Source organism: Acipenser ruthenus, chromosome 2 (assembly GCF_902713425.1).
Source record: "Acipenser ruthenus chromosome 2, fAciRut3.2 maternal haplotype, whole genome shotgun sequence".
Classification (NCBI taxonomy): domain Eukaryota; kingdom Metazoa; phylum Chordata; class Actinopteri; order Acipenseriformes; family Acipenseridae; genus Acipenser; species Acipenser ruthenus.
This window is the reverse complement of record NC_081190.1, coordinates 69562699-69576766: the sequence shown is the minus strand read 5'-3', so window position 1 is coordinate 69576766 and position 14068 is coordinate 69562699. Positions and strand designations below refer to the sequence as shown.

At 36.6% G+C, this 14068-nt stretch overlaps 1 protein-coding gene across 5 annotated transcripts in view; it reads left to right on the top strand.

Annotated features, from left to right (window-relative positions):
- LOC117408545 (coronin-2A-like) overlaps positions 1-6166 on the top strand; it is a 72643-nt gene extending 66477 nt beyond the window's left edge. For all 5 annotated transcript variants that reach the window (XM_034013624.3, XM_058999888.1, XM_034013623.3 and 2 more), the window contains 6 exons: positions 24-128; positions 579-675; positions 2073-2185; positions 2826-2916; positions 3327-3595; positions 3884-6166. In XM_034013624.3, the coding sequence (XP_033869515.1) occupies positions 24-128; positions 579-675; positions 2073-2185; positions 2826-2916; positions 3327-3595; positions 3884-4015 (807 nt within the window). In that variant the 3' untranslated portion in view covers positions 4016-6166. The remainder of the gene's footprint in view (positions 1-23; positions 129-578; positions 676-2072; positions 2186-2825; positions 2917-3326; positions 3596-3883) is intronic.
- Positions 6167-14068: the final 7902 nt, after the last annotated feature.

Below are 14068 nucleotides of genomic sequence, written 5' to 3'. Positions count from 1 at the left end.
CATGTGTCGTGTCTCTGCTATAGGATGACCTGTCCGTGCCTTTGCTGGAGGAGGATCTGGACAGCTCTTCGGGGGTCCCGTTTCCTTTCTACGATCCTGATACCCACATGCTGTACGTCGCTGGAAAGGTACGGACTGGTTTTAGCCTCTAAAACTCAAGGGGCTAGTCCACCAAGTAGTGTCAATGTGAGCTTTCCCCACTAGCCGGCTGTGCAGGGCTCACTCTCCTAGGTGTTGAAGAAGGTTCAATCTCCCTGCCGGTCTTGTTCTGAGACTGCCAATGCAGGGTTTAATTGTGGAGAGTTGTGTTAGGGTTTAGTGATGTAAAACTTTAAAAGAAACTCTGTGACGTGTACCAGTGCTTTACCTTAGAATTCTGACTGAGCGTTTTGAAGTTTATGGGTGTTTTGTTATGCAGACTATTGGGGTTTGCAGAGGTGAAAGCTCATTTGCAGTACATACTCTGCCTCACAGCCACCACTTCAAAGTGTTTGACATTTTGTTAGGACGAGTACTATGAGTCTGAAGTGTTCAAATTGTTCGGCCAAAAGAATTGAATTAATTGTGTTTACCCACAGGGAGATGGCAACATTAGGTACTATGAAATCAGCTCCGAGAAGCCTTATCTACAATTCCTAGCAGAGTACCGCTCATACTTACCTCAGAAAGGAATGGGTAGGTTTATGCATTTCTAGCACTTCACATCATTGTAGCTTGCTTACTTACTTTTCCTCATTCTGTTCTGCTAAATCTGTTTTGTTTAAATATATTTAAAACTGATCTGAGCCACAGCTGAGTCACTTAGATTGAAAAAAATGTGCAAACCTAAAAAAAACAAACATGAAATGGGATATTGGTTAGTCAAAGAATTCCCCAATGATCCTAACTTTGCCATTACATTGTAATATCCCAGCTGAATTACATATGAGAAGATGAAAGGTGCATACATTCAAATAATTCTCTCTGGATCATATTCATTCATTCGTGTTTATAAATATGGTGCTAACTGTTAGGCTACTAGTGCATACTGTATCAGTTTGATCCAATCCAGCCTTGCTGTATGAAACATAGGGGGGTGAATTTTATAGACCCCATTATTAACTAAATGCAATAGTAAAAGCATTGGAAAGGGTCTGTATACAATTTAGAACGCCTGCATTTAGCACATACTCACTTGTGGCTGTTCCAGTCCAAGGCATTGTTCAAAACAGGTCCTAATTATTTCACTTTAAGTGGGCTCATTAAAATCAGAATACATCTTTAGTTTTAAAAGAAATTGAAATGTGGTTAATATGAAACCTTTTACATATTTTTGGGAATATAAGGTTTTTCTCAAGATATTTTCTTCACTGTCTGCAGCTGAGAAATGTTAAATTGGCTTGTCTAAGTGAAAGCAGATTCAAAATATGTGAATCTATTCCATAGATATTGAAGTTTTGTTTTTGTTCAAGTGGGTGCGCTGACACTCCACAAGGTGGAATTTAAAGGGATAATTTAGCCATAATGGACAATGATGATTTTCATAGTTCCCTAGTGCTGCACAAAAAGATTATTTGGACTGAGCTCTCCACAGAATCCAGCTGTGGCCAATCGGGTGAGGGTGATTTGTTGTTTATTTGGCTAATTTACCATTACATCTGAAGAAACAGCTGCTTGGATTTGTGTGGATTGCTGTTCTCCACAGTCTAAGAGAAGCAGCTGTTTCTTCACGTGTAATGGCATATTAGCACAAATGACCCTCACCTGATTTCTGTGGAGAGCTCAGTACAAATAATTGGTTCATGCAGCTCTACTGTTTCTGGCCATTTCATATACTGTACCTGGAAGTGTCCACCTTACAAAATTTACAAAGTTCTTCAAAGGTACCGTACTGATTTTGTCAAATCAATCATTCAGAGAGTTATAGCCAAGTGTCATACAGTGCAAAACCTCAATCACTGTTAAATTTGAATGATTTAAAAAATGGTTGAAACAAGTTCCTGGACTGGAAGAGCCTCGAGTGAAGACCACTGGTTTAGATCATCAAAATAGCCTGCAGTTCAGAGCCCTCACTTCATTTGTCTTGCTCACAGGAATCATGCCAAAGAGAGGCCTGGATGTCTCCTCCTGTGAGGTCTTCAGGTTTTATAAACTAGTGACAACCAAAAGCCTTATTGAGCCACTCTCCATGATCGTACCACGACGGGTAAGAAACCCTCCCGCTTCTACAAGATTCAAGACTAAATCATACTTGTAATTTTAACCATTTAAACCATGTTGTTTGCATGGCCTTCTGTAATAATATTTTTAAAATACACAAATAGCCACCTACTTTTAACTTGTTTTTATCCAACAATAGATCTGTTAATACCCAGTTTTTGGGCAACACAGTTAGAGCAATCTGCAGTTGTGCGTCAGTACATGTTGCAAAGCTTGTGCACATAATAATAAATACAAAAGTTAACAAATATGTTTTCCGACCATGTAGGCTGTATAAGTACAGACTCCTCATCTTACTGGCAGAGAAAATCATGATAGCTTATTTGTTGTGCCAGGTAACCAAAAAATGTGCACTTCCTTGCAAACTCATCTTGTGCTGTGTCCACTAGGTGGAGCTGTGGTGCATGATGTTCTCTAGTGAGAGCCAAGGGTAGATGTTACAGAAAGTTGTGGGATATACATATGTCTGTGGGACATTAGTAATAATCATAATACTTTTAGGTTTACTGCTCTCTTTTTTTTGTTTCATTTTTCGACTGTGAAGTAGCTAACAAATGCCACCGGATGCATATAAATGATAGGTGTGGAGCTACATTAACTGCATGTGCTGTGTGTTGATTTTGCAGTCCGAGTCGTACCAGGAGGATATCTACCCAATGACTGCTGGATCTGAGCCAGCAATGACAGCAGAGGAGTGGTTCAGAGGGATCCATAAAGGTCAGTGTCTGGGTAAAGCTCACTAGCCCCATTGATCTCTATGTGTGTTTGTGTTAGGATCTGGAACTGGTCTTTTTAAAGCTTTACAGTAAAAATATTTATTTTCGCATGTATCGGACGTTATTGACAAATGCTACTGTTAAAATATGGTTGGTATGCTACTATTGTTATGTTAACTACTGAATAAACTAGCGAGAAGCAACCAATGCAATTCAAGTCGGGTCCTTTGCCTTTTATAAACAACTTTTTAGAATGGTATTTGTCTGTTCCTCCCTGTTTAGCCCAAACAAATACCAGTTTATTTATTTGTGAGTAGTCATTTAAGTTTGATATTAAGGGGTCTGTTTGAATTAGTGTCCGTTCATAATGCCCTGTCTCTCTCTTTTTCTTTACATTTATTTAATATATAGATCCTGTATTGATGTCCCTGAAACCTGGCAGCAAAAACTCCCAGTCCATTCCGCTGGTAACTGCCAGGGAACCGTTGAGCATTCTAGAACCGAAAAGGTTTCAGAACTGCATCGAGCAGTTGGAGGTGGCAGCGATACAGGAGAGGTTGGAGCAGAAGGGGACGAAAGAGCAGAAGAGGCTGGAGGACAAGAGCAGGGACAAGACCCGGTCTGCCTTCTCCAATGGCTGTAACCTGTCGGAATGTGCGCCACCCAAAACTGAAAATGAGGTGAGACGCTGGTGATGGTTGAAATCCAAGTAACGATGTGAGTGCTTTCAATCAACAAGTACTGGCTGAAGTCAGCACATGACATTTTCAAATCCAGGATTTTTAAAAGTGCAAAGACCAAAACACTTAAATAATAGCTAGAATACAGTATTATATTGTAATACAAATGTGAGCTGAGCTCTACATTTCAAGAAGAGCTTCAAGTTGGAACCAGACATAATTTGAAAACGGGTGAATGATCAACATGGAACAGAAATGGTTGCTAATACTTTGCTTTTTAAATTTTAGCTGTTGCAGATGTTTTACCAGCAACAGGAAGAAATCCGACGGCTGAGAGAACTGTTAGGTCAGAGAGACGTCCGAGTGAAACAGCTGGAGCTGGAGATCAAAAACATCCGGAACTGCCCGGGGAGCTACTGAGAGAAAGGGACTGAAATCCTGAAGCCATTCTAAAGCAGCTGAAGAAAACAAACCAGAACCTGACTTCAACTGCTGTTTGTATAATTATATATTTTATATTGCAAAAGAAAAAGAAAAACAACTAGATTTTAAGCGGTACCTCTGGTACACCGTGCACATTTTTTTTAAACTTGTTTTACAATTGTGTACATATTTTCTGATTTATTAATCATGTCCATGGTTTACGCAGCTGTTGTGTGAATTTCTACTGTACTTCACAGACCCTGGGCTTCACAAGCCTGGTATTACTGTTTTGTTCTTTTGTAACACGGTTAAGAAGTAGTTTCCTCACTTGTCTCATTATATTAAGCTTGTCATGCTTTTTTTTTTTTTTTTTTTTACGTTTTTCCATACTGAATATAATTTGATCTCAAGAATATATTATATTAGTAGTTGGGGCAATTCATCAAGCTATTAATATAAAAAGTATACAGGGCCGGGTGATACGGGGGGTGCCGTCTTTGCGTTTCAGTTCCTATCAGATAACAGAGCAGCTTTAACCTGCTCCCAGGTGAAGAATTAGTGGCACCTCCTTCTGTGAACTGGTGTTTGCCCTGTGGCTACAGACCAAACTGTTCTTCTAGGACTACAGCTTACTGAATCACAGAACAGTGACGGGCTAGTTTAGCTTTATTACACACCAGACCCTTAATTAATGTTACAGGTGATGATGAAAATACATTAAATCATTAAAATATGGGCCTCCCTTACATACCTTTTACAGACAAAAATGACTTGAAAGGGACTTGCATGCATTGTTAAGGTATATAAAATAAGAGGACTGTATTTTAATGATTTAAAGGGAAGGTGGCACTTGGATCTGCTGCCTTATAGATTATGGTAAACCGGCCATATTGTGTGATAGACCTACCAATAACAGCCACTCTTTGATTAGTCTTGTGCTGTGCAGAAAATTGTTCTGCCTGCTTGCTTGTTTGCATCTGTTTTCCTTAATTATGCAGCAGGATGTTTAACCATACTTGTATGCACTGCTTCACTGTAGAAATCTGCAAAGGGAAGGTAAGCCTTTTTAAGTGCTACAGCAATCAGTATCGTATGTCTGAATCCGTTGCTTGATTCAAAATAATAATGGCACACGCACATCAATATTTAATTATACCTGCTATTAGCGCATTTTTAATTTGACTGGTAAATTTAAACACACATTTAAAAAGAAATACATATTATTAGACACTTGTACAAAAAAAGATATACCATCTGTGTGTTGATTCTTAGTGTAATATTTTAATATTGAATATATGTACACAATTTTATAAATGAATACACTATTTGCGTTTTTGGGATTTTTGTTTAAAAAACAAAATAATGCATGTAATTTTTTTTTAAAAGAATAAAAAAATCTAAATCTTTGTTTGCAATCTGCAAGTCTTCCAATACTGCCTGATTCTTTTCCACAAGTATCACAGTGCAACTGAACATTGACAATCCTACGTTATTTAACTCAGATTTGTATCTTTTCTGGATTATTATAAAGAAATATATATACTTTTGCTCTACTGTTTTTCTATAAGCAACTTTTAAGCAGAGAGCTTTTTGCTTCTACACATTTAAATCATCTTAGAATGGTGTGGTCTATGGGAATTCTGTTTGCAATCACTTAACTAAAACATACATGAACAAGACCCAGAACACATGACACTATAATTGCCCCAACCCTTTCTGTTCCAAGGAGCCCAGATGAGAAACCTGTTCCTCCAGCTTGACCAGCTGCTTTATTATGCTTCACTGCCCTGTAAAAACTGTTAAATGGATGCATTTAGCAAGCAACGCATATGCTGTAGATATAGTCGTTAACAAGTCTTGATTCAGTAGTGCCAAGCTGTATCAGTGGCATAGTTTCAGCAAAAGTGTTAAATTATTACTTTTTAGGAGCTTAATGACAATAGGGCTCAGTAATAACGGTTTGGGGCATGAAACTGAGAATAGTAGTTCTGTACTTTTACATTAACCTGGGAAAAAAATGCCTTTATTTCATTAAAGAACTTTAGTTGAAATATGTATAATATATGTGCTACGGTATATGTGCTTTTAAAATCATTTTTATTCACAATTGTTCATTAAAGAAGATTTGTTTTAATATGTAGAAATACATTGCTGCCTGCTGGATGTTTATTTTCAATATTCAACACCTGAACTGGGTGAAAACAAGCAGTGGTGTATGATATCCAGAAGTCTTACTATCATAAAAACCAAGTGATAATAATCTAGGTATGAATTTATTTCACTGTATTAAATTACACAAGACTAACTACCACCTTCCTGTGACATACACACACATCACACAAAACTCACACGCTACACTCAGTGGTTTGTACCTACAAAATTAAACTGCCATGAGACAGTGACATACATTTAGTAGTCAGAAAATCTTAATGCTTGGTTAATAAATACTATGAAAAAATATTAATACTGTAAAAGTTGAAATGTATAAACAAAGATGGTATTATATGTTTGAAAAAAGGGAAAAATCAATATCAGACTGTCATATTTTTTATTAATTAGCATCATATCCTGATTTAAAACAGTTCCATGACATCATCAATCTTTTAACATTCACTTTCCAATTCAGCTGAAATTGGAATCAACTGGATTCAGTCAAAGAGAACTGTATATTTGTCAGAAGACTGGATCTGTAAAATAATGACCATTTCACTGATATAAAAGTGGTCAATTGCTCTAAATTAAATTGTTAATACTAACATGGTTTAAATGCTAAGAGGTGGAAAATCGATGGCATTTTATAATATTTTGAACGAATAGCTTTTTTAGAAATGTGGAGAAGTAACAGTGTCTCGTGTCTAACAGCACTTCAGCTAGGTGTCAAACTCCAGTCCTCGACGGACGCAATTGGACATGTTTAATATTTTTTCAAGGTCTTTTACAGTTGATGATTTTAGAAATGCACTTGATTCAAGGTACACTACCTATGAAACATTTTGAGACCTGGAGAGAAGTGTTTAAAATCAAATTAATCAAATAATTAGACCAATTAAGTAATTGAGAGCTCTGGTGAAACAAAAGCCAGAAGACACTGCGGCCCTCCAGGAACTGAGTTTGACAGCCCTGACTTAAACAATAATTACTTTCACCAATTCAGCACTTATAACTGTTATCTCTTGCATCAGGGGTAGCCAAAGTTGTTCTTTGTTCCATCCCTGGTCTAAATTGTTTCATTGAACCAATTAAACCTCCATTAAGTGTTTAATTCTCTCATTTTACCTGTTGAAGCTGGAGTGGAATGACCGTCCAGGACTGTAATAGGACACTTCTGCCTTGCATATTGTACACCACTGTGCTTTAATAATGCACATGAAAATGAATTTGAAAAGGCTTTAACGTTGTCAATTTTTTATTTTTTTTTGCAAAGCTTTGGTAGTGCTGTATTCATTGAGTTTAGTGTTTACACAATCTCTGTTCTAAGTAGAACACGTTTTGAGAGGATGCATGGTAATTGCTAATCAATACGAGTCCTGCTTATCTCCTACCTCGGACAGCCTGTATCGCTCAGGATATGTTTTGTGTGACTGTTCACAAGACACTGTCTGAACAAAGAGCTTTGCAATGAGCAATAAAATATGTATTTTTTGTTGTTTCTTACAAACATGTGCTTTTAAATCACTATATTGGTCATCAACACTAAATGTTGCTGCTGGACAATTTTATGAGCCCCAGTATATTATTGTGCCTACATTTTAAATTGTGATTTTTATTTGTTTCTTGAATTTGTTTTTTAGATTGCTTCTGCAAAAAAATAACTATTGCAGGTATGTTTTAAAAAAAAAAAGTCGTAAGTTCTAAATGGTACCTTTTCAGATATGTATATTTTGTTTTTATTTAGTGTTTTTTAAAAAAAAAACAAAAAAAAAACAATACTCTGTACCCCAAAGGCAAATTATATTGAAATAAATTTAGCAGTGAAATTTATATATATATTATTCATGCTGGGATGAACACGAGATTTTCACAGATCTTGGTGAGCACTAATTACCTGAGCTGCTCACCCCTTACTGTAGCCATACTTTGCTTTAGGCCGATACTGGCAAATACTCAGTGCTTCATTTTATATACTTCAAATGCATTTGAGTCTGACACTGTTCTGGTTGGCTTCACATACCCTGATTAGCACAAATCCTGGTATAACACAGCGTACCTTAGATAAGGTAGTTCAAGATTCATGCTAACCAGAGTCTGTCAAACCAGCCTGTAACGATGTACATTTGGTACGCAATTAATTGTTAATTATTTATTCTCAAATAAAACACTTATAATCCAGTTGAACGTCTGTGTTTTTTTTTTTAAATCTTTTGTTGAAATGCACTGGGGAAGCAGGGGACAGAAAAAAATAAATAAACTGAACCCCCTCCTGTAAGTATGCACAAACTTTAAGTTTGGTCAAGCAGTCATCATACAGTACTGTTCAATAGCTCAGACTGTGCTGCCATCTAGTGCCAAGGGAATGTAAGAAAACAATGTACAGTAATATACAGTAGATACTGTATTATATTGACTTTCTTGCCTCCATCCACTATGCTAATATTACTATGATTAAAGGAGCAGGGTCTATTTTAGTTTACACAAGCCCTAGAGAAACAGAGCCAAAGAAATTCCTGTGTTTACACAGCTTTACTGAAATAGATTCACTTCCCAGGTTGATGCCCAGTGTTATCCAGCGGAAACCATTCAAAACCAATTTCATATTCACACATGTTAAATCACAATAAGATGTAAAAGGAGGAATGATTTCATTCTGTTTTGTTCACCTATCTGAGTTTTAGTAATGCAGGAGGTGTTGAATGGAGTTCTTCGTAGAAAAGGCCTTTCTCTTCTGTCCAGCAAATAAAGCATGGGGAGACACTTAATAGGTACAGACCAACAGGGGTGAGGGGACTGCTGTATAGTGTGTTGCTCCTACAGAAACTTTTCAAAGTAAAGGAAATAGGAAAAGTTCAGCTGCACATTGATGAGGTGAACATGGCGGCGTTTACATGTACAAGTCATGACAGTTTTCCTCATGATGTGTTTGCCCTACTTTTCAGGAAATTGCTATGCAGTTCTGATTTAGGAAAAAAAAAAGTCCATACCAATGCATATTACTCAATTCATAGTCATTTAGGGGAGGGGATATTTAAATGTCCGTGTCTGCTTACTAAGTAGGAAAAGAACGACTCTGAATATCGTGAGGAGAGCTTCGTGCTTTACCATGAAGATAAAAACATTTAACAAGAGAAATGAATTCACGTGTTGTCGCGCGCATTCTGAATTACGCCGCGCATTAGCTACTTGTTTGTCTGGTTACCTTTCCAACACATACGTGCACACACACTCTCTCTTATATAAAATATATTTTCTACTAAGTACAAATTTTACTACTTAGAATTTGCATTTGTGTGTGTGTGTGTGTGTGTGTGTTTGTGGAACATCTACAAGTTAAATTTCATTATCACTAGAACCGCCTTTTAACCTACAATATATATATATATATATATATATATATATATATATATATATATATATATATATATATATATATATATATATATATATATATATATATATATATATATATATATATATATATATATATATATTGGAACTGGCACCCCATCAGGGAAAATATCAGTAGGAGAGATTACATCTTGAAGCTAGCCACAGCGCTTCAGCAGAAACATTTCAATCAGAAAGCTGCAGGCTGCAGCAGCTCAACCTGGGTTCTGTGCTGCGAGTGACACACACACACGAGAAATCTTGTTACTTTCGTTTTAGATTAAAAACTACTTTTGTTTTTACAGTTTTGTATGTACATAAACCTGTTTACACATTTATTTTGAAATGTTTAATTGTTCGTTTAAGTACAGTGTTTTGGCTGTGAAGATGTTGCATATGATGTGCTTGAATAAAACTTTTGCTTTGAATCCAATAGTTGGTCTTTCATTTTAATATTGATGATGTTTAAAATGTACCGTGATAATGACTGCAGTTGGCGGTTGTAGGTATTAGTATAATTCTAGTGGTAAAGTAGTCCATAAATGTACATTTTGTGTGGGTACGTGTGTTGTATAGCCTTTCTGCTGGAGATTATGTGATATTAAGTCAGAAGAACGGGATATTGACTCCTGAAATCTCGTGAGCCACAAGCACGATTCCTGCTCCGGTTTTTACAGCTATTTTTATCGTGAAAAAACAATTGACACTGCCGTTAAAGTCGCTCTGCCAAAAGGACATCCTTTTGCTGTTTCACAATGTATTCATGTGACAACGTCACACAGTCATGACTGTAGAGTCGAGTTTCACGTGCATGTAAAGCCAAAAATTACGATGCCTGTGTCAAGAATGGAGTTTGGTAATCACAGAACACCAAATATTACAGCCATGTTATATCAGATGTCAGATTCAAAGTCTGTCACATTTTGCCTATGGTATTTATTTAATGTTACAAATATGAAGTCCGAATCTCTTATGGCCAGAGGCTACAAAAAAAGTTGCACAAAATGGTTAATTTTGATCGGACAATTACTATCAAACGTGATCCAGAGAATCACAAAATGTGAAGACACTTTCCCAAAAGCACGTGGTCTTCGCCGTTAATTTGTCCAGAGGTAAAAACAGTGCAGCATCAAAACTTAAGAGATACTCCACACAGAGATGAGGGATTGGCCAGCTTTACAGAGTTATTGTTTTCACTTTGCATTTTTTCCACCCCCAGCAGCACTCACTACATCAGTGTAATTATCATCTGACTGGAGGTCATAAAGGACACGGACTGATTAAGAGACGTTTATTTCAGCAGCCAAAGGATGACTGTCAATGAAGCATTTTTTGTTGTTGTTGTGGCCCACAGCTTGCCTGAAAAAACATTTCTGGAGAACTCTGCATTTCTGTGCCAGTTCTTAGCAGACAGTATGCCTGTCCTAGAAAGGAATCATGTGATACTATTCTACAGCTCTTTCTGTAGTACTGTACCGTGCTACTGTACTGGTATTGCTTGTTATGCAATATGGCAGTTTTGGCGAGCACAACTTTACAGACCACTGCATTTAATGTGGTAAAGTGCATTCATTTTACTCCTGATATTTCTGATTCTAAGATGGGCATTATAGGGATGGAAATAAGACTCACACTGCGTAGCAGTTTGAACCATTCTTGGTTTTACTATGAGTTTAGTAAAACACACCTGAGATTGTTCCCTATATACTGTAGTAAAACCTTGACTGGGTGAAACTGCTATGCAGGAAGTCCCTGCATTATGCCACTCCACAGGCTATCTGTCTAAGAGTATCATTAGATGTCAAATAAGGACCACTCAAATTGAATGGAAAGATTGTAATATTAATAAATTAGGCCAAGTGTAAAGATTAGGAAGAAGGTGTTCATAGCATAGACAAGCCTTGGATTTAATCATTACAAGAGGAAGCGATGCTGCCTTTTATGAACATCAGCATCCATTATATGCTTCTTGGATTTCATGCACATGCACATGCAAAACGTAAATAAAATGCTTTTCAGTCATTTAAAAAAAACAGGCTTGAAATGCAACCTTCCTTTTCTGCTGCCCTGTTCAAGGGCATGCAATCATTACCCTCTAGAGCCAAAGTTGGGGAGTGCCAGCAGACTTGCAGTAGAAACACCGTAGAACCATTTAAATGGTTAAGCATCTGTTTAAATTGCACAAGCACATCTAAATTCTAACAAAGTGATTCCGAGAGTAGCACTAGCTTGGTAACCATGGAGACGAGTGAGAACGACCAAGGCCAAGATGGCTCCCTAGAATTTCCAGGTGTTCATGTCGCAATTTTTTTTGTTTTTGAAGCAACGAGATTCCAACATGTATGTTATAAACACCCTAAAGGTCACTGAAAAATCACTTTGTTTCTGTGAGGTTGTGTTAGTCAGACAGGAAAAGGAGAGCAACAGAAAAAAATAAAATAACTTTGATACACCAGCTCCAATAATTCCAGCTGAACACCTCCAAATGAATTCAATAAACTAGGAAGAAAACTCAAATATTGTTTAAAAAGGACTTTAAAAAACTATATTAACCTGGCTTGCCATTGAAGGAAGGAAAAGTTACCAAGTGATGAATTAATAATGGATTGAGTTTCCCGACTGAAAAAGGGTGTCTCAAAGTGGAGTGGATTTTTCTTATTGAACAATGACCTGAACAACAGGACAGTCTCAAAGCCATCGCCCTACTGAAACAGCTCTGCGAGTATTCTCCATTAAACTAATGAATATTAAGAACATAAGAACATAAGAAAGTTTACAAACGAGAGGAGGCCATTCAGCCCATCTTGCTTGTTTGGTGGTTAGTAGCTTATTGATCCCAGAATCTCATCAAGCAGCTTCTTGAAGGATCCCAGGATGTCAGTTTCAACAACATTACTGGGGAGTTGGTTCCAGACCCTCACAATTCTCTGTGTAAAAAAGTGCCTCCTATTTTCTGTTCTGAATGCCCCTTTATCTAATCTCCATTTGTGACCCCTGGTCCTTGTTTCTTTTTTCAGGTCAAAGAAGTCCCCTGGGTTGACATTGTCTATACCTTTTAGGATTTTGAATGTTCGATTCAGATCGCTGTGTAGTCTTCTTTGTTCAAGACTGAATAGGTTTAATTCTTTTAGCCTGTCTGCATACGACATGACTTTTAAACCCAGGATAATTCTGGTCGCTCTTCTTTGCACTCTTTCTAGAGCAGCAATATCCTTTTTGTAACGAGATGACCAGAACTGAACACAATATTCTAGGTGAGGTCTTACTAATGCATTGTAATGTTTTAACATTACTTCCCTTGATTTAAATTCAACACTTCTCACAATATATCTGAGCATCTTGTTGGCCTTTTTTATAGCTTCCCCACATTGTCTAGATGAAGACATTTCTGAGTCAACATAAACTCCTAGGTCTTTTTCATAGTTCCCTTCTTCAATTTCAGTATCTCCCATATGATTTTTATAATGCACATTTTTATTTCCTGCATGCAATACTTTACACTTTTCTCTATTAAATTTCATTTGCCATGTGACTGTCCAGTTCTGAATGCTGTCTAGATCATTCTGAATGACCTTTGCTGCTGCAACAGTGTTTGCCACTCCTCCTATTTTTGTGTCGTCTGCAAATTTAACGAGTTTGCTTACTATACCAGAATCTAAATCATTAATGTAGATTAGGAATAGCAGAGGACTTAATACGGATCCCTGTGGTACACCACTGGTTACCTCGCTCCATTTTGAGGTTTCTCCTCTAATCGGTACTTTCTGCAGAAAATATATACTGTGGAATATAATAAATGTAATTGCAGGAAGGTTGATATTTATCAAATGTAAAAGGGTATGGTTATAAATGGCTTCTTAACAAAAAGTGTGCCAGTTTACTATCTTGTGATAGTGGTAACAAGTATACAGAGTGATAAGAACAAATGAAGTGGGTGTTAAGTTTGTACCATGAATTCTAATTAATAAATATATTTAATAACAGATGCTAAAGAATTAGTTACAATTTCATAATATTAATTGGATTATTTGGATATTTATTTATTGACTCATATATACTCAGTTATCTTGCTTGCATATTCGTAGTAAAGTCAGTGATTTATGAGAGTACCAAGTCTTATAGAAAGACATTAGACAATTGATTGAATGATTGCTTTTACATGTAATTGATGTTAACACTGAAGCTGAGATATTAATTGAATATTACGGATTGCTGAACCTTTTAATTGTTTTACTTCGCAATTTTGAACTCAAAGGAATTAATGTATAATTGAGTGCCAATTAAATTAAACCATTACACATATTAGTTAATTGGATTCTTAATTGGAGTATTTAAAAACACCAGTTCTTCCTACAAAACAGTTCAGCAGAAAAAAGAACCTCCAACAAAAACTAGGACTAAGCTGCTTGTTCTTTTGTGTTATTGCTACGTTCAACCTCAAAGGCAACACTATTTGGTATAAAATAAAAAAACAAATTTTGTAAAATGCTGCAAATGAGTTTATGCAGT